The sequence below is a fragment of the Diceros bicornis genome, chromosome 13 (genome assembly GCF_020826845.1).
Source record: "Diceros bicornis minor isolate mBicDic1 chromosome 13, mDicBic1.mat.cur, whole genome shotgun sequence".
NCBI classification, from domain to species: domain Eukaryota; kingdom Metazoa; phylum Chordata; class Mammalia; order Perissodactyla; family Rhinocerotidae; genus Diceros; species Diceros bicornis.
This window is the reverse complement of record NC_080752.1, coordinates 36,516,248-36,542,267: the sequence shown is the minus strand read 5'-3', so window position 1 is coordinate 36,542,267 and position 26,020 is coordinate 36,516,248. Positions and strand designations below refer to the sequence as shown.

Below are 26,020 nucleotides of genomic sequence, written 5' to 3'. Positions count from 1 at the left end.
AACATATCAATGGCTACTGGGTGCTTTACTCTTCTGACGTGCATAAGGAAACAGACTGAAAAATGAGCAAATTTAATTGAGAAGAACAGGTATTTAATCTAGATCAAACGTTAAGTGTCCTAGTGATAGGAAAATGGACCTTCTGCATTGCACAAGTCAAATCGTAGTCTTCAGACACGATCTGCTACTTCAAAAATTAGCAATTATGAGGCGTGATGTCAGCAACACGGCAGAGTGAGCTGTTCCCTTTGTCTCTCCTCCTTTGAACTACACCTAAATGGACATTGATCGGTACAGGATACACACACAGCACATCAGGGAGCCTGAGAGACCTGCGCAGCTATACATCTGGATCTGAAGGTGGATGGACTACCGCCAGGGAGGTGGTGGAGATAGGTGAGCACTCTCTGGCCCCCTGGCAGCCCTGTACTCGCATGTGACGGCTCTCCCGGCTGGAGTGCCCGTAGCACCGCTGCAGCTCTAAGGGTGGGAGCGCGCCTCAGTGTGACTGTGGGAACAGATGACGGCAGCCCTGATTGCTTTCCCATCTGGTGAGAGAGCCCCCAGTGCCGCTGCAGTCTCCAGCGAGCATCTCAGGCTTGGATGCTGTGGGGAGGCCCCGCCCACCAAGCACCATGGTTGTACACTGAGATGTGATCTTGGAGGAGATGGTGGTGGACCTGCGCACCAGGGCAAACAAGTTCCCTGCTGCCACAAATGCCCGTAGCACTGCTGCATACCAAAAGGTGGGAGCATATCTTGGCAGGACTGTGGGAGCAGGCCCCAGTAGCCCTGAGCCCCCACGTGATCACTCTCCTGTCCGGTGGGAAAAAACCACAGTGCTTCTGCGGCCTCCAGGGATAGGACAGGGCTCAGACTCAGTGGGGAGGACCTCCCCACCAAGCGCAACAGCTGGTGTGCCCTAGGAGGAGATGGCGGTGGATCTGCATGCCTGGGCATACAAGTTCCCGGCTGCTGTGAAAGCCCATGGGGCTGCTGCAGCCCTGATGGGGAGTGTGTCTTGGTGGGACTCTGGGAGCAGGTGGCAGCAGCCCTGAGGCCCACGTAATGCTTTCCCATTCAGTAGGATAGCCGACAGGGCCTCTGTCGTCCCAAAGCGTGGCCCAGGCTTGGCCAGGCACCACTGACAGGGATCGTGGTGGGCTCAGAATACACAGCTCCCGCCCTCAAGGGGCAGCAGGTGGAATCTAAGGCCAGATACTATCACTATGCAGAGGCACAAATCCACCCCATCAAATGGTATGAAAAGTATTTAAACAGACCAGAAGGAAAAAGACAAACACCCAGAAATCAATCCTGAAGGTACAGAAATCTACAATCTAAATGAAATAGAATTCAAAATAGCTATATCCTTAAAAAAACTCAATGAGTTACAAGAGAACTCAGAAAGACAGGTCAATGAAATCAGGAACAAAATTAATGAACAAAGGAGATCTTCACAAAAGAGATTGAAATTATAAAGAAAAACCAGTCAGAAATATTGGAGATGAAAAACACAATGAATGAGATAAAACTCTGGAGTCTTTAAATAACAGTGCTGATATCATGGAGGACAGAATTAGCAATTTAGAGGATAGGAATATAAAAATGCTTCCAATGGAGGAGAAGAGAAAACTAAGACTAAAAAGAAATGAGGAAATTCTCCAAGAAATATCCAACTCAATTAGGAAATATAACATAAGGATTATAGGTATTCCAGAGGGAAAAGAGAGTGAAAAAGGAGCAGAGAGCTTGTTCAAAGAAATAATACCTGAAAACTTCCCAAACCTGGTGTAAGAGCTGGAATTACAAGTAAAAAAAGGCAATAGAATTCATAATTACATCAATGTAAAAATTCCTTTTCCAAGGCATGCATTAGTAAAACTGGGCAAAGTCAATAACAAAGAAAAAATATTAAGGGCAGCAAGGCAGAAGAAAATAACCTACAAAGGAGCCCCTATGAGGCTTTCAGTGGATTTCTCAGCAGAAACCTTACAGGCTAGGAGAGAATGGAAAGATATATACAAAATACTGAAAGACAAAAACTTCCAGCCAAGAATGCTCTATCCAGTGCAAATATCCTTCAGATGCAATGGAGAAATAAAAGCTTTCCCAGATAAACAAAAGCTGGGGGAGTTCATCGCCATGAGACCCCCTCCTCCCCCACAAGAAATGATCAAGAATGTCCTCATACCTGGAAAATAAAAAAAAAAGAAGGGGTCTACAAAGCCTTGAGCAAGGAGATAAATAGGCAGACAAAATCAGAAAATTACAACTCTCTATCAGAACAGATTAGCAAACAAGAGTAACATTAAAGATAAAGGGAAGGAAAACATCAAAAGAAATATAATCACTTCATTTTGACCACAAACTCACAACACAAAATGGAATAAGTTGTGACAACAATAACTTAGGGATGAGGAAAGGGATGGAATGTGCTTAGACTAAGGGAGTAAGAAGCTGTCAGAAAATGGACTATCTCATCTACGAGATCTTTTACACAAACCTCATGGTAACCACTAAACAAAAAATCAGAACAGAGACACATGATAAATTAAGAGAAAACTAAGAAAACCATCATAGAGAGCCACCAAATTGAATTAGCCGTCTGAAATCCACGGGATGAGAAACAAGGGAATAGAGAACAACCAGAAAACAAGTGATAAAATGGCAGCATTAAGTCCTCATATATCAATAATCACTCTAAATTTAAATAGATTGAATTCCCCAATCAAAAGACACAGAATGTCTGGATGAATTAAAAAATAAGACCCAACAATTTGCTGCCCCCAGGAAACACATCTCAGCTCTAAAGACAAACACAGGCTCAGAGTGAAGAGATGGAAGATGAGACTCCAAGCTAATGGCAAACAGAAGAAAGCAGGTGTTGCCAGGTATATCAGACAAAGCAGATTTCAAGATAAAACAGGTAATGAGAGACAAAGAGGGGCAATATATAATGATAAAAGAGACACTCCACCCAGAGGACACTAACACATAAATATATATGCACCTAAGACAGGAGCACCAAAGCACATGAAGTAAGTATTAATTGACCTAAAAAGGAGATATTAACAGCAACACAATAATAGTAGGGGACATCAACACCCCACTTTCATCAATGGATAGATCATCTAGACAGAAAGTCAACAAGGAAATAGTGGAACTAAGTGAAAAACTACACCAGATGGGCTCAATAGATGTATATAGTACACTCCATACAAAATCAGGAGAATACACATTCTTCCCAAGTACACATGGAACATTCTCAAAGATAGACCATATTTTGGGAAACAAGGCAAGCCTCAATAAATTTAAGAAGATTGAAATTATATCAAGCATCTTTTCTGACCATAATGCTATGAAACTAGAAATAAACTACAAGAAAAAAGCTGGGAAAGCGACAAACATGTGGAGACTAAACAACACGCTACTGAACAACCATTGGATCAATGGAGAAGTCAAATAAGAAATCAAAAAATATCTGGAAACAAATGGAAATGAAAATGCATCATACAGACTCTTATGGGATGCAGCAAAAGCGGTTCTAAGAGGGAAATTCATAGCAATACAGGCCCACCTCAACCAACAAGAAAAGTCTCAAGTAATCTTAAAGGACACCTAACAGAAGTAGAAAACGAGAGGAACAAAGCCCAAAGTAAGCAGAAGGAGAGAAATAATAAAAATTACAGGAGAAATAAATGAAATAGAAACCAAAAAAAAAAAAAGAAAGAAAGAAAGAAAATAGAAAGGATCAGTGAAACCAAGAGCTGGTTCTTTGAGAAGATAAACAAAATTGACAAACTGTTAGCCAGACTCACTAAGAAAAAAAGAGAGAAGGCCCAAATAAAATTTAAAAAGAAAGGGGAGAAATTACAACAGGTAGCACAGAAATACAAAGGATTATAAAAGAATACTATGAAAAACAATATGCCAACACACTGGACAGCCTAGAAGAAACACATAAATTCTTAGACTCATACAACCTCCCAACAAAGAATCAGGAGGGAATAGAGAATCTGAATAGACCAATCACAAGAGATTGAAACAGTAATCAAAAACCACCCAAAAAACAAAGTCCAGGACCAGATGGCTTCTCTGGAGAATTCTACCAAACATTCAAAGCAGATTTAATACCTATCCTTCTCAAACTATTCCAAAAAATTGAAGAAGACAGAACTCTTCCCATTCATTGTATGAGGCCAACATCACCCTGATCCCAAAGCCAGACAAAGAGAACACAAAGAAGGAAAATCACATGCCCATATCGCTGATGAACATAGAGGCAAAAATTCTCAACAAAATATTGGCAAACTGAATACGGCAATACATTAAAAGGATCATACACCATGATCAAGTGGGATTTAAACCACAGATGCAGGGATGGCCCAACATCTGCAATTCAATCAATGGGATACACCACATTAACAAAAGGAGGAATAAAAATCACAGGATCATCTCCATAGATAAAGAGAAAGCATTTGACAAGGACCAACATCCATTTATTATAAAAACTCTCCATAAAATGGGTATAGAAGGAAAGTACCTCAATATAGTAAAGGCCATATATGACAAACCCACAGCCAATGTCATACTTAATGGTGAAAACCTGAAAGTAAGCCCTCTGAGAACAGGAACAAGACAAGGGTGCTCACTCTCACTACTCCTATTCAAGATAGTATTGGAGGTTTTGGCCAGAGCAGTTAGACAGGAAAAGAAATAAAAGGTATCCAAACTGGAAGTGAAGAAGTAAAACTCTCACTGTTTGCAGACGACATGATTCTATATATAGAAAACCCTAAAGAATCCACCAGAAAGGTATTAGAAATAATCAACAACTATAGCAAAGTTGCAGGATACAAAATCAACTTACAAAATCAGTTGCATTTCTCTTTTCAAATACCACATCTACTCAGGTGAGGGAAACACAGAAAGAATAAACACAAATGGGACTGCATCTGACTAAAAAGCTTCTGCAAGGCAAAGGTAACCATGAACACAACAAGAAAACAACTCACCAACTGGGGGAAAATATTTGCAAATCATATATCTGACATGGGGTTAATCTCCAAAATATATAAAGAACACATACAACTCAATAACAAAAAACCAAACAATGCAATCAAAAAATGGGCAGAGGATATGAACAGACATTTTCCCAGAGAAGACATACAGGTGGCTAACAACCACATGAAAAGATGTTCAACATCACTAATCATCAGGGAAATGCAAGTCAAAACTACAATGAGATATCACCTTATACATGTCAGAATGTGTAAGACAAAAACCAAGAGAAAAACCAACAAATGTTGGAGAGGATGTGGAGAAAAGGGAACCCTCACACACTGCTTGTGGAACTGCAAACTGGTGTAGCCACTATAGAAAACAGTATGTAGATTTCTAAAAAAAAAATTAAAAATAGAAATACCGTATGACCCAGCTATTCCACTACCGGGTGATTATCCAAAGAACTTGAAATCAACAATGCAAAGAGACTTGTGCATCCCTAGGTTCACTGCAGCATTATTCACAATAGCCAAGATGTGGAAGCAACCCAACTGCCCATCAACTGATGAATGGATAAAGAAGATGTAGGATATGTATACAATAGAATAGTACTCAGCCACAAAAAAAGACAAAATTGTCCCATTTGCAACAACATGGATGGACTTTGAAGGTATTATGTTAAGTGAAATAAGCCAGACAGAGAAAGAGAAACACTGTGTGATTTCACTCATATGTAGAAGATAAACAAATACATGCACAAAGAGAACAGATTAGTGGTTACCAGAGGGGAAGGGGTTGGAGTGGGCATAAGGGGTAAAGGGGCACATATATATGGTGACTGACAAATAATAATGTACAACTGAAATTTCACAATGTTATAAACTATTATGACCTTGATAAAATAAAATAATTAGCAATTAATTCAAGACGTTCCTGCCAGTAGTCTTAGTCTGTTCGGGCCGCTATAACAAAATACCATAGACTGGGTGGATTAAATAACAAACATTTATTTCTCACAGTTTTGCAGACTGGGAGGTCGAGATCAAGGTGCCAGCAGATTTGGTGTCTGTGAGAGCCCTCTCCCTGGTTTGCAGACAGCGACCTGTTTGCTGAACATTCACATGGGTGGAGACAGAGCACTCTCATCTCTTCCTCTTCTTATAAGGACACTGATCCCATCATAAGGGCTTCACCTTCATCACCTCACCAAATCCTGATCACCTCCCAAAGCCCCCGCCTCCTAATACCATCACATTGGGGGTTAGGGTTTCAACCAATGAATTTTGGGAGCACTCAAACATTCAGTCTACAACACTAGTTCAGGTTTGTGTTTTCCGCTTTTTGTGTGGCAAGTGGTATCCTTCCATTCCCCATGGTAGATGGTAAATGTTGACAGGTATTATGCAAAAGTTATATATTTATTGTCAACTATCCTGAGAAATGGAAATCCAGTATTTAATATTTGATTAACTAGGCATCTGGCCCTTCCAAATTGGCAATTACTTTGACTCTGAATCTTTGGCTAACCCTGTGACAGTGATAGCTCTTCTGTACTGACGTATACCCTTAAGGGAGGAAACGCCAAGAGCCTGAGAAAGTAGCTTAGGTTTATGACAATGTTGGGGGTGGAAAAGGATTCTCCCCAGAAGCTCCTCTCATGTAAATTTGTGTTGCTGTGCCTTGTGCATTGGTACCTATGGCCTGAGACTGAAATTAATATGAGAGCTTTTGAGTATTTTGTATGGAGTGCAATGGCCATTCCCTTACTGGACAGCATGGTTGATATGTCCGTTTAGAATTGTTTGAGCAAGGTGCAAATGCTTTGATGCGCTGGTTAGAAGCAGTCATCATCCCCATGGAATTGCATCGATAAAAGCAGAAAGCATTAAGGTGATCTGCCTGTATTCCAAAGCCTGTGCATGTCAAGGAACTGTAACAGCACCGCACCCAGGAGAGAAAGAAGTACTCTCCTCATTCAAGGATAACTAGAATGATATCTCAGTTTAACAGCCCTGTATGGTACGTGAAAAAAGACAGTAGTTCTTGACAAATCATGTGGACTATAGAGGTTTAAGTAAAAAGTGGCCACTCCCTCAGCACTGAACATGGTGATTGAATTATTGCCATTGCTGGCACTGGTTTTGTGACCGGGGATTTTGTTAATGTCTTCTCTTCAGTATTCATTCAGGCAAATATGCTTTCCTCCCCTGAACTTTGAACTTGTTCCTCCTACTACACATTGCACACCCTTTGAGTGAAATTGCTAGACCTTAAGAGAGAGATTGTCTCATATAAGAAGAAGCTCTAATTCTCTGAACCAACATTCGCATCCTTAGTGACCTCTTTCTGAATGAAAACCACATAAATTGGGTCATGTCCGAAAAAGAACTATTGTGATATTGTATTAGACGATCCAATCAAAGACAAAGTCTGGTCCCCAAGGCCTTAGCTATGTTCATGGATAAGCAGTCGTTCAACCTTTAGACTCAGAGACCATCTCAATTGCTTTGCCCAAACCAATGGCTCTCTGGGGCCTTGTCAACAAGACTTGCCCTGTGATAAGAAAGCATGACTCAGTACAGTGGAGTGCTGTAGCCATCAATCATGATGATGGTAAACTAGTTGTTACTTTAAGTTCCTTTAATTTTACTTATGCTCATGGGGAGTGTAATGGTATCTCATTGTGGTTTTAATTTGTATTTGGGAATAAGTCTTTCACAACCAGGTTTATTGTACAATTTATATACAATAAAATTTCCCAATTTTAAGTGTAGAGTTGATTCCTTATGGTCCTTTGTGGATGATTACCTCCCAAACTCTGCTCTTGGCAACCACTGCTCTGCTTTCTGTCACTATTAAATTAACTTTCCTAGAATTTTACATAAATAGAATCATGGACTATATAGAATTTCATGTCTTGCTTCTTTCTCATAGCACAATGTTTCTGAGAGTCATCCATGTCGTTGTGTGTATTGGTAGTTCATGTCTTTTTATTGATGATTATGTTGTATTTCATTATATGGATATACCACACTTTGTTTATCCAGTCATATGTTGACTGGTCTATGGTCTGGGGCTTTTATGAATGAACTGCTATGAACATTTGTGTCTAAGTCTTTGAACATATATTTTTATTCCTCTTTGGTACATATTTAGAAGTGGGGTTGCTAAATCATGTGCAAAGTATATTTGTAACTTCGTTTTTTAAATGCCAAAATGACTTCTGCTTTCCGGAAAATGGAATAGACATACTTTTCCTTATTCCTCCTGCCAAGTAGAAATAAAAACTATGTATATTATGTATAACACAAACAGAAGAGGACCCTGAAAGATGGAAAGAAGCAGCCAGACTAGCTCGGGATCTTAGGACTCAAGGAATGACAGAGGTGAGTTTCCTGGGTTTTCTTTTTGCCTCATATATGCCAGAGTTGGAGCTGAAGAAGCCAACAACCTGGAAATGCCAACCAGCTCAGACAGAAAAGGTCCCAACCAAAGCCTGCTTTCTCTAGCCAGAGAACCAGGAAAAGGGCAGCCTGGCAAGCCAGGAAAGTTTTAGGAAATAACTGCTTTACTCCAGCCAAACACCACAGATTAAACATTATGACCCCCCCACTACCACCCATGCCAGCAAACGCTGAATGGGGATCCTAGACTTCCACTCCTGGCAGGCTGTAAGGAAGCATCCCAACCCCCTGATGGAGTGGTGTCACAGAGGATGAATAGGGAGTTGAGACTTTCATCCCCACCAGGCAGTAATGAGGTCTCCCAAACCCCATACTTCACTATCAGTGGAACCACATGGGAGCCTGGACTTCCACCCCCACCTTGCGGTAAGGAGGAGCCCTTCCCCTTCCCCACTTGGGTGGTGTCAGAGAGCTTAGTGGAGAGTCAGGACATTCATCTCCACCCAGTGCTAACAAGGTGACCCACCCCCTCGCCCCAGTGGTGTCAGTGGAGGCCACATGGGGAGCAGTAAGGAGGCATGCCTACCTCCTAGCCAGGGAGGTATCCATGAAGGCCTAGTGGGAGCCTGAATTCCTACTAGAATCTGGGTCCTGAGACCCAGAGCAGTGTCAGGATAAACCCACTAAAATAGAATGTTTAAATAAGATCAAGAGTCTCATAACATAATAACTGAAATGTCCAGGTTTCAATAAAAATCACTTGTCATACCAAGAACCAAGAAAGTCTCAAAGTAAATGAAAAATACACAAATCAATCAATAGAAGCCAATACTAAGACGACAGAGATATTAGAATTATCCGACAAAGATTTTAAAACCACCATCATGAAAATGCCTCAATAAACAATTACAGATATGCTTGAAACAAATGAAACAATAGAAGTCTCAGCAAAGAAATCAAAGATATAAAGAACAAAATGGACATTTTAGAACTGAAAAATACAACAAAATAAAACACTTGGGGGATGGGCTCAATGGCAGCACAAGGGGGGCAGAAAAATGAATCAATGCATTTTAAGAAAGAATAACAGGAATTCCATAATCTGAATAATAGAGAGAAAATAGACTTTAAAAAGGAGCCCAGTGTCTGGGACTGTGGGACTAGAAGACGTGATCTGACATCTAACATTCGTGTCATCAGAGTCCTGGAAGGAGAAGGAGGAACAGGGGAGGCTGACAGGTTATTCAAAGAAATAATGGCTGAAAATTCCCAAATTTGACAAGAGATATAAACCTACACATTCAAAGAGTGAAATGTACTCCAAACAGCATAAACACCCCCAAATCACACCAAGACACATCACAGTCAAACTTCTGAAGATTAAAGGCAATGAATAAAATCTCAAGAGCAGAGAACAAGACAGAAATGACACCTCTAAGGGAAAGACAATTCAAATGACTGCAGATTTCTCACCAGAAAACATGGAGGCTAGAGGGACGTGGCACAACACTTTTGCAAGTGCTGAAAGAAAAGAACCATCAACCCAGAATCCTATACCCAGAAAAGAGATCCTTCGGGAATGAAGAGGGAGTCAAGACATTCTAGGCTGAAGAAAAACTAAGAGACTTTGTTGCCAGCAGACCCACTACTTGTTTTGGCTCTTGTCTGTCTTATATCCTTCCTTCTAATCGTGGGTTCAATAGGCTCTTCTTTTTCTGGTTTCTTAAAGTGGAAGCTTAGATCATTGATTTGAAACATTTTTTCTTATATAATAGGTCCACATAGTGGTATAAATTCCCCTGTTAGCCCTACTTTAGCTGCATCTCAGAAAGTTTTATATATTTCTAGTTTCTTTTAGTTAAAAATATGTTCCGCTTTCCCTTGTGATTACTCTATTGATCTATGGGTTATTTAAGCACGTGTTATTTAATTTCCAAGTATTTGGAGATTTCTCCAGAAATCATGAAATGATTGATTCCTAATTTACAGCCTTTATGGTCAGAGACATCCTTTGTATGACATGAATCCTTTTAAATTTATTAATGTTTGTTTTATGACCCCAAATATGTTATATCTTGGTGAATGTGCACTTGAAAAGGATGAATATTCTGCCGTTGTTCGGTGTTCTATTAATATTAATTGTGTTAAACTGGTTAATAGAGTTGTTAAGGTCTTTTATATGTTTACTGAGTTTCTGTCAACTATGATTAATGATTGTTCTACAATTATAGTCATGTGCTGCATAACACTGTTTCACTTAATGACAGATCACATATATGACAGTGGACCCATAAGATTAGTATCATGTAGCCCAGGTGTATAGTACACTATACCATCTATGTTTGTGTAACTACATTCTATGATGTTCACACAATGATGCAATGGTCTAAGGATGCACTTCTCAGAACATATCCCCTTCATTAATCAACATATGACTGTACTGGGGGAGGAGTGTTGAAATCTCCAAATATAATTGCTTTTTGTTTATTTCTTCTTTAGTTATGTCAATTCTTTTCATGTGTTTTGATGCTCCATCATTAGGTGCATACACCTTTAGAATTGTTATGTCTTTTTGATTAACCTCTTTGTTGTTATGAAATTTCCGTTTGTCTTTGATAGTATTTTTTGTTCTGAAATCTACTTTGTCTGAGATTCCGATAACCACTCCAATTTTCTTATACTTAGTTTGTCAAGGTGGGTCTTTTTCCATCCTTTTACTTTTAAGCAATCTCTGTTTATATATTTCAGTGGGATTCTAGCACTTATCATATAGTTGGGTTTTGCTTTTTTATCCAGTCTGACAATCTCTGCCTTCATTTGGGAGTGTTTATATCATTTCTATTTAATGTAATTATTGGTATGATTGTGCTTAGATCTGTCTGGCTATTTGTTTTCTATTTGCTCCGTCCATTCCTCGTGACTTTTTACATCTTTATCTGACTACTTCTGCCTCAATTCAGTATCTTTTATGTATAATTTTACCTCTACTGTTTCTTATTAGTCATACCGCTTTGTTTCATCTTCTCAGTGGTTGTTTTAATGTTTATGATTTACATTTTTAACTTATCACAGTCCACCTCCAAATCATAGTACGCTAGTTCACATACAGAGTGAGAACATGAAAACAGTATACTGTCATTTCATCCCCTCATTTCGTGTTCTTCTTTTCATATATTTTACTTCTACCTTTGTTACAAACTACTTTTTGTAATAAACAACAATACATGACTTATTTTTTCTTTCAACTGTCAAGTATCTTTCTTTTACAATTTTTATATTAATATGTAATATACATGTTGTAATTTCACACCTTTTAGTGTACACTTCTGAAAGTATTGATGAATGTGTAAAGTCATGTAATTAACACCTCAATCAAGATATAGAACAGCTCCCTGACCCCACAAAACTCCCCATGATTCTTCTCTCCTCCTACCAGCAGCCCCTGGTAACCAGTGATTAGCTTTTCTAGTGTTGCCTTTGCAGGAGTGTCATATAAATGGAAGCGGATAGTATGTAGCCTTTGGAGGCCGGCTCAGCAGTTGAGATTCATCCATGTTACTGTTTCCCAGTAATTCATTCCACTGTATGAATATAGCACAGTTTATTTATCCATTCTGCAGCTGAAGGGCAGTTGGATCGTTTCCAGGTTTGGGCAGTTACAAATCAAGCCTCTAGAAACACTTGTGTATAGTATTTTGTGTGAACATAGGTTTTTGCTGAGTCATATGGTAAGCATATGTGTAACTTTAGAAAAACTCAATGATCTTTATAAAAAGTTAAAAATGAGAAAGGGTCTTTTATATTTACCCAGGTTTTCCATTCCGAGCAATCTTCATTTTTTGGTGTCTAAACCCAAATTTCCTTCCGTCTAAAGAACTGTTTCAAATACTCCCTCTAACCAAAGTTTGCTACTAGGAATTCTCTCCCCTTCTGTTTGTCTGAACAAAGTCTTCATTTAGCCTTCACATTTGAAGGTGTTTTCGCTTGGGTAGAGAATTAGAAGCTAATAGTTCTATTCCTCTAATACTTGAACATTTCTTTCCACAGGGACGCAGGCTGGAGCTACTGGCAAGTGACAAGGAGACAACTACAGAGCCGACCTCTGTGACCGCATGGCGGCCGGACAGCCCCGAGGGCCACCACACGTGAGCCAAGGCCTCATTTTGGGACCTTCAGCGCTTGGGAGAGCCCCATCCGGGAGGGCTTAGGGACCCCGGAAGAGTTCAGGCAGGAGGCCAAGGAGGTGGGGAAACGTGGCAGGGAGACCCCCGAAGTTCCAGCTCTCAGCTTTACGGTTCGCTTACGCAGCGGAAGCGCACACGGTCCTTCATGGTCGGCGGCAGCCGCGTGCGTGGGGGGCGCCGCGCACACTTTGGAGGCTCCTCTGCTCCCCCTGCTCCCCCGCGCACTCCTCCCCCAACGCCCGTGGGCGGGGCCCGACAGCCCCTTTTTAAAGCGGCGCCGGGATCACGCGCAGACACTTGTCCTCGCCAACTGCGCCCGCTCCCGTGGTGTCCGAGTGTCCCGCCGCCCCATGTCCCGGCTGCTGTCTGCCCCGCGGGCCGCCTCGGGCGCCCCGGTCCGGCCCACCACCGTGCTGGGCGCCATGGGGATGGGGGACAGCTTGGACGCAGCCGCCAGCGCCGCGGCCGTGCGCGCCTTCCTGGAGCGCGGACACACCGAGATAGACACGGCCTTCATTTACACCGGCGGCCAGTCCGAGAGCATCCTGGGCGGCCTGGGGCTCGGGCTGGGCGGCGGCGACTGCAGAGGTAAGGCCTGGCGCCCGCGCCCCGGCCCCCCGCCCTCCCCCTGCACCGCGCCCCGCTGACCCGACCCAGCCCTGCACCGACAGCAGTCAGGACCGACAGCTTCGTCCCCTCCCGGGCACCATCCTCCCCTGGCCCCCTGCAGCTCTGTGAACCCCTGCTCCGCAGGCCCCGTGCACGTCGAGACCCCGACAGCCGGCCAGTGCTTGGTCTTGACTCCATTCCTCTCCTTTTCCCTCTGAGAAGGTAGCCCGGGACCCTCCCTCCACAAAAGTCCCAGCTCTGGTCGAGCCTGGACCGACTTGGCTAGCCGTTCTCGCAGGCACTGCAAACGTTGGAGTCTGGCGCAGTGCAGTCCTTGCCCTCCTTCCCGTGCCCCGCAGGTGCCCCGTTCTGACCTGATCTGCAGGAATCCTGCCCACGACCCTGGTGTTCCCTGGCTTAGAATGGGCGGGGTTTCTGCTTCCTCGCTGCTCTGGGCCCTGGACTTTGCTCCCTGGAGCTCTGGGTGTCCTGTTCGGTTGGCAGTGCTTCTGGCTTCACCAGGGTGGTAGCACCTGGGGGTTGGGGCAGTGGGCATCGTACTGTGTCTACGTGCCCTCTCTGTGCCAGCCTCTGTCTGAGGCTGTAGAAGGGAACCTGACACTAATCCACTTCAGGGAGCTCAGATTCTAGAGCTGGCTGGGGAGCCCGGAAGTTGGAGCACTTCCTCTGAGGGCTATTGAAGAAAGCTCAGAAAAGGGCGCTTTAGACCTTGAAGAACTGATGGGAGTTTTCCAGGAGGAGTAAGAGGAGAAAGGGCATTCTCGGCTGTGTGCGTGGGCAGTGTGTGTGCAGAAGGTGTACAAAGGCGGGGAGATGAGGCAGTGCCAAGGGTGTTGGAGCAGGCAGATGTAACTCAGTGTGAGGTGTATAGGGGCTCGGGGGCGTCCCTCATGAGTCTGATGCCTATCGAAGTGCTTGGATGGTGCTTGGCAGGCAGTAGTGAGTCTCGGCGGTGTTAGCTGTTACTCTTGTGGTTGTTATTAGGATATTATTAGCACACTGCACCGACCTTCAGTCAGAGGCTCTTTTCTTCTCTCCTCTGGTAGAGTCTTGCTCGGTTTCTCCTGCAATTCACAGCATGGGGGATCTGGAACAAAACGAGAACATGCATGCATCTCAGAAACTCGCTCTTTATACATCACCTGGCTGCATTTCCGTGACAACTCGGAGCTTATTCCTGCTTGCGTTTTCTTCTCCAACCCCTCCTTCAGGCCAGAGCTGGCTGGGCCCAGGTCCTTAAACCTCAGATCTGAAGTTCCATTCGCATCAAGAAGGGGTGGGGCAGAGGGTGAGGAGGTGGGGGGATGGGAAAATTCCAAATGAGTAGTTCCGCAGCCTGCTGTCTCTCTCATCTCAAGGGGTCCGGTGACCGCCCTCTGGCCTGCGAGGTGACTTTCTGAGCCTGAAAAGTGCAGAGAGGGCCTCCTCTCACCCACTGGTCCATCACCTGAGATTCTTACTGGGGGGCGGGGAGAAAAGTGTTTAGTTCAGTGACTCCTGACTCAACAGATGGCAGAACACTGGCCTCTTCTCAGTGGGCTATTTCTCTAAGGGATCCCTGCCTTTCCTTCTCTGGGGCCAAGATGAGGCCTCTTGCACCTGTCTCCTGAATTCCTGCCCCAGTCTCTCCTTGCTGGTCTGCCCGTTTCCCCACATGCCCTTGAGTTTCCTTGTCTGTGCTTCATTCAGAGTCATCTTTCAAGATTGCAAAGCTGACCACTTAGCTCCCTGGCTGAAAAGTGCTCTGAGGCTCCCCAGGTCCCCCTAACGTCCTGATTCCCCAGGGTGCACTCCAGCCCCTTTGCATCTGGTCTGGTCTGTTGTCATCCTCTTGTCCCCCTGGACCTGGTGCTCTAGATCCATGGACTGGAGGCATGGCTCGTCACACGCCACGTTCTTGCCTCTGAGTGGCCCTGACGTCCCCATGGAGATTCTGATTCAGAGTCTAAGGAAAGCCTCCCCGAACTCCTGGTGGGCCTCACGACTCTGCTCTGGGCTCCTCTGCTACCTTGTGTGTATCTCTGCCTCGCTTACTGTATAGTGGCTCTTTGACAGTGAGTCCTCGAGGGCAGTGATGGAGTGCTGGGTTCCTCTAGGCCTGGCACATCCAGCTGCCCGGTAGAGGATCATCATAGGGATAATGTTAGCAGCTCATAATGAGCACGTCCTTCCACCTTCTGATCCATCATAGGGACCCCGCTATGAGATAGTACCATTGTCACTCTCAATTTACAGTTGAGCAGATTGAGGCTCAGAGAGGTTAAGTAACTTGGTTAAGGTCACAGAGCTAGTAATGGCAGAGGTGGGATGTGAACCATGGTCCGCTTCTTAAACATTACGCTAGACCCTTCCCAATGTTGGTAAAGTGGCCAAAACTTGCATTTCTTTCCTCCCAAAGTGAAAATCGCCACCAAGGCCAATCCATTGGGTGAAAATTCACTGAAGCCTGAGAGTCTCCGGTTCCAGCTGGAGACGTCACTGAAGCGGCTGCAGTGTCCCCGGGTGGACCTCTTCTACCTGCACCTGCCGGACCACAACACCCCCGTGGAGGAGACGCTGCGCGCCTGCCACCAGCTGCACCAGGAGGTGAGGGCGGCCCCCGGAGCTCTGGGAGGAGGTGTCCTGCTCCTCTCCTTGCCCTGTCATTACCCAGGAGAGTGGAGGGTGCAGGGCTGCCGCAGAGTGCATCTGGAGACAGACCACGTCCCAGGGTCCCCGCCCCGGTCTCCCCTTCCTGGTGTCCTGGCTGCCGTGGGTTCTGACGGCCGCGTCTCCCCTGCAGGGCAAGTTTGTGGAGCTGGGCCTCTCCAACTATGCCTCCTGGGAGGTGGCCGAGATCTGTACCCTCTGCAAGAGCAACGGCTGGATCCTGCCCACCGTGTACCAGGTGAGGGCCAGGGCTGCAGAGGCCTCAGTCTCCAGGGCTCCTGCTGATCGCGGGTCTCTGGGCCCTTGTGACGGCCCGAATGCCCTCCCCATAGCAGCTGCTCCCTACTCACAGCCTGTAGATGGCTCCCTGGTGCCCTGCGGGTGACGTATAAGCTCCTCAGCCTGGCCAGCAGGCACCTGCTCACTCGGGCCCTGGCTCCCCTTCCTGCCCGCGTGCGCACCTTGTCCCGTCCTTCCCACTTCCTCCCCCTCACTGCAGCCTGGAGCCCTCCTCCCCCTCCTCCCCTGGTAGCAGTGCTCGGGGCTCACTTAGATGCTTTGTCCTCTGGAAGCCTCTCCCCCCACCCAGTGGAGCCTGAGATCTCGGGCTCTCCTTATCTCCTCTGCATCATTCAGCAAATGTTTGTGCAGCTGCCTGGTGCCAGGCACTGGTCACAGAACTCACCAGTGTATGTTGATTGCCTCTGTTCTGGAGCACACCTGTCACACTCTCCCTCGCTGTTACATCTCAGAGGGCGGGGCTTTGTCCTTTTGGCTCCTTGGAGGAAGTCTGATGTCCAGCCTGTAGGTGGTGCTCAGAAATGTTGGCTGAATGAATGAATCTATCTTGGGCACGAGCCCCCTCCACCACCACCACTAAGTAGGTGCCCTGATTGTCAAGGACCTGGGATTGTTAATGTCTCACCTGAGGGCTCTCCAAGGGGAAATTTGGGGTGCCCCCTTGACAGGTGCACCCTCTCCAGCTGGCCCTTCTCCCTGCAGGGCGTGTACAACGTCGTCTCCCGGCAAGTGGAAACGGAGCTCTTCCCCTGCCTCAGGCACTTTGGATTGAGGTTCTACGCCTACAGCCCTCTGGCTGGTACGGGCTGCAGGGGGCCAGCCTCCCCCTGGGGGAGGGATTCCTGGCCCTGTCCTGTCTCTGCCTCCTCCTGACGGGAAATCCTGGCCCAGGACCTGGGAAGCCGGGAGGGGTTTGACCAGAGGCTGGGCTCTCCTCCATTCCTCCTGGCTCCCCCACCATCCCCCCGAGTGCAGAGTAGCCTCTGGGCACAGGGTGGGCACTGGGTCTGATGGCAGCCTTCCCACAGGGGGCCTGCTGACCGGCAAGTACAAGTATGAGGACGAGGACAAGAAACAGCCTGTGGGCCGCTTCTTTGGGCATGTCTGGGCTGAGTTCCTCAGGAATCTGTGAGCTGGGGTCATCTGCGTGAGGGCGGGAGGTGGCCTGGGTCCCCTTAGTGTGAAGTAGGGAGTCCCTGGGGCTGCTTTCCTGGGGGCTAGGACTCCCCCTGGTGCTCAGACCTAGGACACTGGATTCCCATGGGGTTTACAGAGCCCCTTTCCTCCGTGAATATTCCGAGTGTCTCTGGGGAGGGATTGGGGGCCTCGATTGGGAATGTGGATCCCTGGGCCTTCTGCCAGGTCTCAAGACACTATCTCTTCCCTGGGAAGAGCTCACCCCCTGCCCACAGCGGGAGCGGAAGCTTAGATGGGACTAGGGAAACCTGGGCCGTGCTGCTGCCCCATAACTAGATGGCCTGTCATCTTTGGCCAAGGAGTCTAAGTTTGTAAACTCTTGGCATAAAATTGTCATCGTCGTTGAAGGTATAGGTCAGCCGCTGTTGGGAACAGCGTTCCTCCCTTCCTTTTCCACTTTTTAAATTTTGAAAAATTTATCGAAGTACAAGCCTTGTTCACAGTGAACAGCACCGCTTTTCTAAGCTACACTCCCTAGAGGGGACGATATTAGTTCTTACAGCTGTCTTCCCTCTCGCATTTTCTCTCTAAGGAGACACTTTATTGCTGTTTCTTAATTATCAAATGTAGACATCATCTGTGCACTGCTGGAAAGCTCATCTTTCTAGATTTATAGAAGCCAAGTCTCCAAGGTTAATTTCCTTGTATAATCTGATTGATTTGCCTTTTCTGTTTTTTCCCATCTGGGAGGAGAACAACAAAGCAAGCTCCGTGCACGGCGCTCTGATGCGAGTTTTACGGAAATGGCCAAGGAGTTTTTAAGCGGTGGAGTGTCTAATGTTTGGATTCACTGTGTGTGCACTTCTGTGACTGAAATTCTAATCCAGCCCCCGCCTTGCCCCAAGGGTCTCTGGTGACCCTGGCCAGGTGTAGGGTCGGTCATCCTGAGCAGTGTTTCTGGAGGAGCATTCACACCACCAGGGCCTGGGCCTCAGCCTGGAGAATCAAGGCTGATGGTTCCCACTGTGTCTGCTCTCTGGAGTTTACAGAGCATCCTCAAGTCCATTTTCTCTTCTCCGTGTTGCATTCAGCGAACCAGGCTGGCACGGGGTGTTTCCTTTCCTCACTGAGCGGTGAGAAAAGTGAAGGCAGGTGGCTCAGCCAAGGCCAGAGCCAGGACTGGAGCCTGATTTGTCGAGGGTCCAGTCTGTGACCGGGTCTCAGGGGTGGTGCTGTGGCTCGTCCTGGGTTCTGATTGGGGGGTTGCATAGTTCACATCTGGTGAACATGTGAAATGCATGGATTCTTGCCCACTGCATCCCTTCTCGTCCTGCCACGGGACTGCAAACAGCACCCTGATGAAGGGCCCAGAAACCTACATGCATTCTGCCATGCAAGGATGTAAAACCTCCACTAGGACATGCTGACCCCTCAGAGCCGCGGGCACTGGGGTGGCGGCGGCCACCCTGGAGTGACCCCATGGTACTGACCCCTGTGTCACCCTGCCCACCTGCCCAGCTACTGGAAGGAGCACCACTTCAAGGCCATCGCCCTGGTGGAGAAGGCCCTGCAGGCTGCCTATGGGACCAGCGCCCCCAGCATGACCTCGGCCGTCCTCAGGTGGATGTACCACCACTCCCAGCTGCAGGTAACCCGGCCGTCTGCTTTATGGACGCTTGTGCTCCTTTAGGGCAGCCAGAATTACCTGTAGCTGATTTCTAAATAGTTTTATTCCTCTGAAATTTCTCTCTGTTTCCATTCTTGTGGCTGTCTTCCGGTTGTTCTTAGTAACTGTCTGGGTGCCAGGCTCTGTGCTGAGGGCTTTACAAACATGGATTTAGAGATTATGTCGGCCTGATGAGGTGTGATTATCCTAGGTATACTGATGAGGAAACGGGTCACACGGCTGTGAAGTGGGTAGAACTCTATCACAGTTTTGACTGAAAACCCAGTAGTCACTGCTCTGGTGGGAGTTGGGGTTTCCCTCTCTCTTTGGTGTCCCCTGTCTTCCGGGCTAAAACTTTTCTCCAGCTTTAGCTTTATACAGTTGCATACTGCCTGGCATTTCCATAGAAGGTTCTCAACCAGTGGAAGCTAAGTGCTTTACATAGTTTCTCATTCCCATAACCCGGCTGAAAATAGAGAAGAAGATTGAGTCTCAGAGAGGGCAGATAACTAAGCCAGGTTTACGCAGCTGCTGAGGGGCAGACCTGGGCTCTGCACGTAGCTCTGTCTGAGGATGAGCCGTGTGCCAGCAGGGGAAAGAAGACAGGGATTGGAGACACTTAGTTACAATTGTTGAAGGCGCCGTAAATTCTCTGTAGAAGTGTGTAGGCATGAATGAACATCAGGTCCCACCTGTTGGCAGGGGCGAGGCTGGGAGGGGGAGTGGGTGTGACCAGAGTCACTGTGCTGCAGAAGTGTGTTGACGCCTGGCGGTCTCCCCTTGCAGGGTGCCCACGGGGACGCGGTCATTCTTGGCATATCCAGCCTGGAGCAGCTGGCACAGAACTTGGCAGCGGCTGAGGAAGGGCCCCTGGAGCCGGCCGTCGTGCGGGCCTTTGATCAAGCCTGGCACCTGGTTGCCCACAAATGTTTCAACTACTTCCGCTAGGCCCCCAGTGGCTCAAGCTGCCAAAAGCTTTCTTTCTTTCCTCTCACCTCTTCTGTTCTCTCACTCCAGCCAGTCTTTCCCTTAAGCTGATTGAGCCTGATCTTTCTTGATTGTGTGGATCCATGCATTAATTTTCTAGATTCCCGCCTTGCTCCCAGTAGCCTTCACAATGTGTAAAGGCCGGGATGGAGCCCTGCTCGGGCAGTTCCTGCCTGAATAAAGCGGGCGCTGGACGCGGCTGCAGCCCAGGTCCTGATAAACCCACAGACTCGTCTCCGTGACTGCTGGCAGCTTGTTTCCCTCCTGCCTGGGGGCTTCCTGCCAGAGGGGCAGAACCATGAGCTGGAGTCTTCCAAGGGCAGAGGTGGTGAGCAGGTCTCAGGACACAGTGCCCTCATGAGGCCTCCCCAGCCTCCTGTCCTGAACCCAGCCTGACCTCGCCACTGTGGGGCTGGAGGTGGCCCTCACTCCTGTGCACACGGTAGAAAAAGAGGGCCAAACCCCTGAAACGGATCTTCTCTCACATAGAAATGCCCTCACTGATTATTTACAAATAGAACAGTCTGAGCACAAACCTACCATTTAATCACCAGGAAGACAAACCTCACAGGACGCTGGGGAACATTTGAGCAGATGCTCTCACGTTTAGCAGTGGCTTTACTCTAGTCTTAGCTGAAGCCTCCTGTCGTCTGGTCATCCATCAGGTTCCTGGCCGTTGCCCTGGGCCTGCTGCTGTTGGGAGTGGGGTGGGGCACGGGCAGCCAGGGTCCCCATTTCTCTCAGCAAATCCCTACCTTAAGCAGGAGGCACCCAGAGCTGGAGCAGAAAAGAAATCCCAGGTCTGGGGGTTGACGTTTGACTGTTCCCAGTGCAGAGAAATTCCCCAGCCCTGGGTGGAGGGGTGGGCGGGCCAAGCAGCAGCAGAAGTCAGCTCTTGGAGCTGGCTCATCTTGAAGTGGTGAAAGGGGCCACTCCTGGGAATCCAGACAGAAGCACCATCAAAGACTCTTTGTTCTAAGAAAAGTCCCGTTGGCCGTCTAGAGGGAGACAACCTGAGGACAAAATATGTTCTATCCAGAACCACGTCCCCCTCCTTTGTCTTCATCTGTAATGAAATGATGCTCCCCCCAAGTGGCTCGTGTTTCAGTTATTGCACAAGAAACCACCTCAAAATTCTATTGCTTAAAATGACAGAATCTCCCAAATTAATCTAAAGAGTCAATGCAGTCCTTATCATTCCCACCTGAGTTTTCTGTGTGTGTTTGTTTTTTTTACAGAAATTGACAAAGTAACCCTAAAATTCATATGGAAATTCAAAGGACACAGAATAGCCAAAATAATCTTGAGTAAGTCCTGTAATTCTTGATTTTAAAACTTACTACAAAGCTACACTAATAAAGACAATGTGTTACTGGCATAAGAATAGACATATAGATAAACAGAATAGAATTGAGAATCTAGAAATAAACCCTTACATGTACTGTTGATAGATTTAATACAAGAGTGTCAAGACAATTCAATGGGAAAAGAATAGTCTTCCACAAATGGTGCTAGGCCAACTGGACATCCACATGCCAAAGAAGGAAGTTGAACCCTTCTCACACCATACAGGAAATTAACTCAGTGGAATGTAGACCTCAATGTAAAAGCTAAAACCATAAAAATCTCAAAATATAGGAGTAAGTCTTCATGACCTGGGCTTAGGCAATGGTTTCTTAGATGCAACACCAAAAGTAAAAGCCAAAAAGAAAAAACAGAGAACTTGGACATTATCCAAATTTAAAATGTGTGTGCTTCAAAGGACTCCATCAGTAAAGTGAAAAGACAACCCACAGAAGGGGAGAAAATATTTGCAAATCACATTTCCTGAGGAACTTATATCAAGAATATAAAAAAAACTCTTACAAGTCCATAATAAAAGATAGAAAACCCAATTTAGATACAGGCAAAGGATTGGAATAGACCTGTCTCTAGAGAAGATATGCAAATGGCCAATAAGCACGTGAAAAGCAGCTCAGCATCATTACCCATCAGAGGACAGTAAATCAAAACCACAAAGATTCCACTCGACACCAGTAGGAGGGCTATAGTGACAAAAGACAGTGATAGGCGTTGATGAGAATTTGGAGAATTTGGAAGCTTTATACACTGCTGGTGGGAATGTAAAATGGTGCAGCCACTCTGGAAAACAGTCTGGCAGTTCCTCAAAAGATAAAGCATGAGTTACCATATGACTCAGCAGTTCCACCCCTCAGGGATATGCCCAGGAGAAACAAAAACATGTCCACACAAAATCCTGTACACGAATGTTCATAGCAGCATCATCCATAATAGGCAAAGTGGGAACAGCCCAAATGCCCATCATCTGGTGAGTGGATAAATAGAAAGTGGTGTATGCACACAATGGAGTACTTTCAGCAATAAAAAGGAATTAGGTAATGACACATCTACAGTGTGGATGAATGTTGAAAGCATCGTCGTAAGTGAAGGAATCCAGTCACAAAACACCTCATGTTGTAGGATTTGATTTACATGAAATGTCCAGAATAGACAAACTGTTCGAGACAACAAGTAGATTAGTGGTGGCCTAGGGCTGGGAGGGGTGTTGGGAGGAAATGGAGATTAACTGCTAATGAGTACAGGTTTCTTTTTAGGGTGATGAAAATACGTTAAAATTGATCCTGCAGTTTGTATAACTCAGAATATGCTTAAAACCATTGAATTATACACTTTAAATGGGTGTATCATATGTGAATTATGTCTCAATGAAACTGTTTTTAAAACAACAACAACAACAGACATTTGGCTGAGCAGCTGCTGTTTGGGCAGGGCTCAGTGGAGAATGTTCATCTCCTCCCCAAGGTCTGAGAGGTGACCTTGAGCTGGAGACTAGAATCACTGAAGGGTGATTCACTCACGTGTCTGGCGGTTGACGCTGACCGTCAGCTGGAATATCGGCTGTTGTAGTCAACTGGGACATTTACATGTGACCCCTCCATGTGGACTGGCTTCCTAACAGCATGGCCGCTGGCTTCCAAGGGTGAGCATCCAAGAGAAACAGACAGAAGCCGTAATGCCTTTTACATCCCAGCTTCTGAAGTCCGTAGCATCCGTCCTGCCTCATGGGAGGAGTGTCAAAGTTATGCTGTAAACAGAGGATGTGAGAGAACAGAGGGGCACGTTTGGAAGATAAACTGTCCCGGGAGCAATGGTCCTGAGTGGTCAAGTGGAGAAGATGAGTCTCTTGTCTGGCTGGGAGACCTTCAGCCCTGAGCATCCCTGTCAGGGAGGTGTTCTCTGCTAGGTCAAGTCCCATCCGTTAGAACCTTTCAGAGAGCGTATCTCACACATACTTGACGGTCACTCGAATTCAGACATTTCCTACACAAACAGCTTTTTCAAAAGACGAAGGTACAGAATTGGATCTGGAAACTGGCAACATACATTTGATCACCCTGAAACTAAGGAAGCCTTTCAGTCAGTAGTGTGTAAAAGCTGCAGGATGAGTGGGTGTGGGTGGTGTGTGCATGAATGAATGCACAGAACAGGGACTACTGACGCTACAGGCGGGAGCGAGGGCATCTGGGCTGACCTGCTTGCTTCCTTTCCCTTCTGGCCTGCTTCTTACTGGTGGTTGTGATGGTTAACATCGCCAGGGCCTCCAGTCTGCATTCCGAATACCTCTTAGAAAGGATAAAGAAGGTAGGACTGTCAGGACGTAATTGCTTATGAGAAAGTACATTTCTGCTCCATAGAGTTTTAATTTAATAGGACTATTTTGAACACATCACTGTGCCCCACCAAAATTTGTAAGTGTATGTCCTCCACAAAAACATTTTTATCATCAACGTTGAACTTTATAACTGAATTAAAAATAGCATTCACGATAGTGTGAGATGTTTCACCTTTGACAAAATGAACTTCCAAAAGCTATATTTTGATTCTATGGATTGGATGGAAGGAAAGTTTAATTATTATTGGAATTGACTGTTTTTCTATTCGAAGTAAATGACACTAACATAAAACTGGTATTATTTTCTACTTGTGAAGTATTTCTATTATTGATACAAATACATCAACAGCTACCACCTTACTTTTCAGACATGCATAAGGAAACATAGAATGAAAAATGAGCAAACTTAATTGGGAAGAACAGGTATTTAATCTAGATCAAAAGTTATGTGTCATAGTGATAAGAAAATGGACCTTCTGTGTTTCACAAGTTAAATCATAATCCTCAGACACAATCTTCTACATCAAAATTAACAATGATCTCAAGATGTTCATGCCAGGTGTCCTAGTCTGTTCGGGCTGCTGTAACAAGATACCATAGACTGGGTGGCTTAAATAACAAACATTTATTTCTCAAGCTTTGGAGACTGGAAATCCAAGATCAGGGTGCCAGCAGATTCGGTGTCCGTGAGAGCCCACTCCCTGGTTTGCAAACAGTCCCTTCTGGTGCACCTGCACATGGTGGGAGAGTGCTCCAGTCTCTTCTGCTTCTTATAGGGACACTGATCCCATCATAAGAGCTTCACCTTCATCACCTCACCTAACCTGATCACCTCCCAAAGGCTCCGCCTCCTAATACCATCACATTAGGGGTTAGGGTTTCAACCTATGAATTTTGGGGGCACTCAAACATTCAGTCTGTAACACCAGTTCAGCTTTGTGGTTTCTCCTTTTGTGTGGCCAGTGCTGTCATTGCATTCCCCATGGTAGATGGAAAATGTTGACAGATATTATCAATAAATTATACATGTATTGTCAACTATCCTGATAAATGGAAATACTGTCTTTAATATTTGATTAGGCATCTGGCCCTTCCAAATTGGCAATTACTTTGACTCTGATTCTTGGCTAACCCTGTGACAGTGATAGCTCTTCTGTACTGACGTATACCCTTAAGGGAGGAAACAGCAAGAGCCTGAGAAAGCAGCTTAGGTTTATGACAAGGTTGGGGGGAAAGATGGATTCTCCCCAGAAGTTCCCCTCATGTAAAGTTGTGTTGCTCTGGCACGTGGATAAAGGGACTACTACCTATGGCCTGAGACTGAATTAATATGAGAGCTCTGAGTATTTTGTTGGAGTGCAATGGCCATTCCCTTATTGGACTGCATGGTTGATATGTCCCTTTGGAATTGTTTGAACAAGGTGCAAATGATTTGATGGGCTGGTTAGAAATGCTCATGATCCCCATGGAATTGCATCCATAAATTCAGCAGAAAGCATTAAGGAACTGTCTATATTCCAATGCCTGTGCGTGTCAAGGAATTGTAACAGCGCCACATCCAGGAGAGAAAAAAGTGCTCTCCTCATTCAAGGATTACTGCAATGCTATCTCTGTTTCCCAGCTCTGTCTGGTAGGTGAAAAAAGATAATGGTGCTTGGCAAATCATTGTGGACTACTGAGGTTTAAGTAAAAAGTGGCCACTCCCTCAGCACTGAACATGGGTGATTGAATTGTTGCCACTACTGGCACTTGGTTTGTGACCTTGGATTTTGCTAATGTCTTCTCTTCAGTATCCATTCAGGCAAATATGCTTTCACCTGGCAAGGTATGCCATACACATTCTCTTCCTTTCACTGGGCTATTTAAATTCCCCTGGATTATTCCACTAATGGGTCATACAAACACTAGTACAATAACATTGGATGGCAGATGTGGACAGATTTCATTACAACAATGAAATTAAGCACCATATTCAGATAGTGGCTCCCGCGGAAGAAAATGCTGGCACTGCATGCAATCCAAGCACAGCTAAACAGAATGGACAGGTCTTGAATGAGGACAAAATCCAAGACCTAGCCTTTAAATCATCTTTATGAGGGGTAATTAGGTAGCTTCCAAAGGCATTTCACAGCTTGTATAAGACAAATTATTGGCTCATGGCCCCCCGGCCATGAAGGATAAAGACTTACATTATGATAGCCTGAGGACAGCACATTCTATATCTGGAAATTCTGTTAAGTCTTCTGTACCAAGTTACCAGACAAACACCTAAATGTGAAAGGAGCCTCCTGAAGTAATAAGCTGTGGAGGTGTCTAGGCAGCAGCACATCCAGCTCTACTTTCAGGTCCTGTGTCCCTTTCA

At 45.7% G+C, this 26,020-nt stretch overlaps 1 protein-coding gene across 1 annotated transcript; it reads left to right on the top strand.

Moving 5' to 3' along the window:
• Positions 1-12,945: 12,945 nt before the first annotated feature.
• LOC131412893 (aflatoxin B1 aldehyde reductase member 3-like) lies at positions 12,946-19,925 on the top strand. Its single transcript, XM_058553072.1, has 7 exons — positions 12,946-13,183; positions 15,624-15,811; positions 16,008-16,112; positions 16,877-16,973; positions 17,203-17,302; positions 18,830-18,959; positions 19,764-19,925. Exons 1-7 carry the CDS (start codon positions 12,946-12,948, stop codon positions 19,923-19,925), a joined length of 1,020 nt encoding a protein of 339 aa, XP_058409055.1.
• Positions 19,926-26,020: the final 6,095 nt, after the last annotated feature.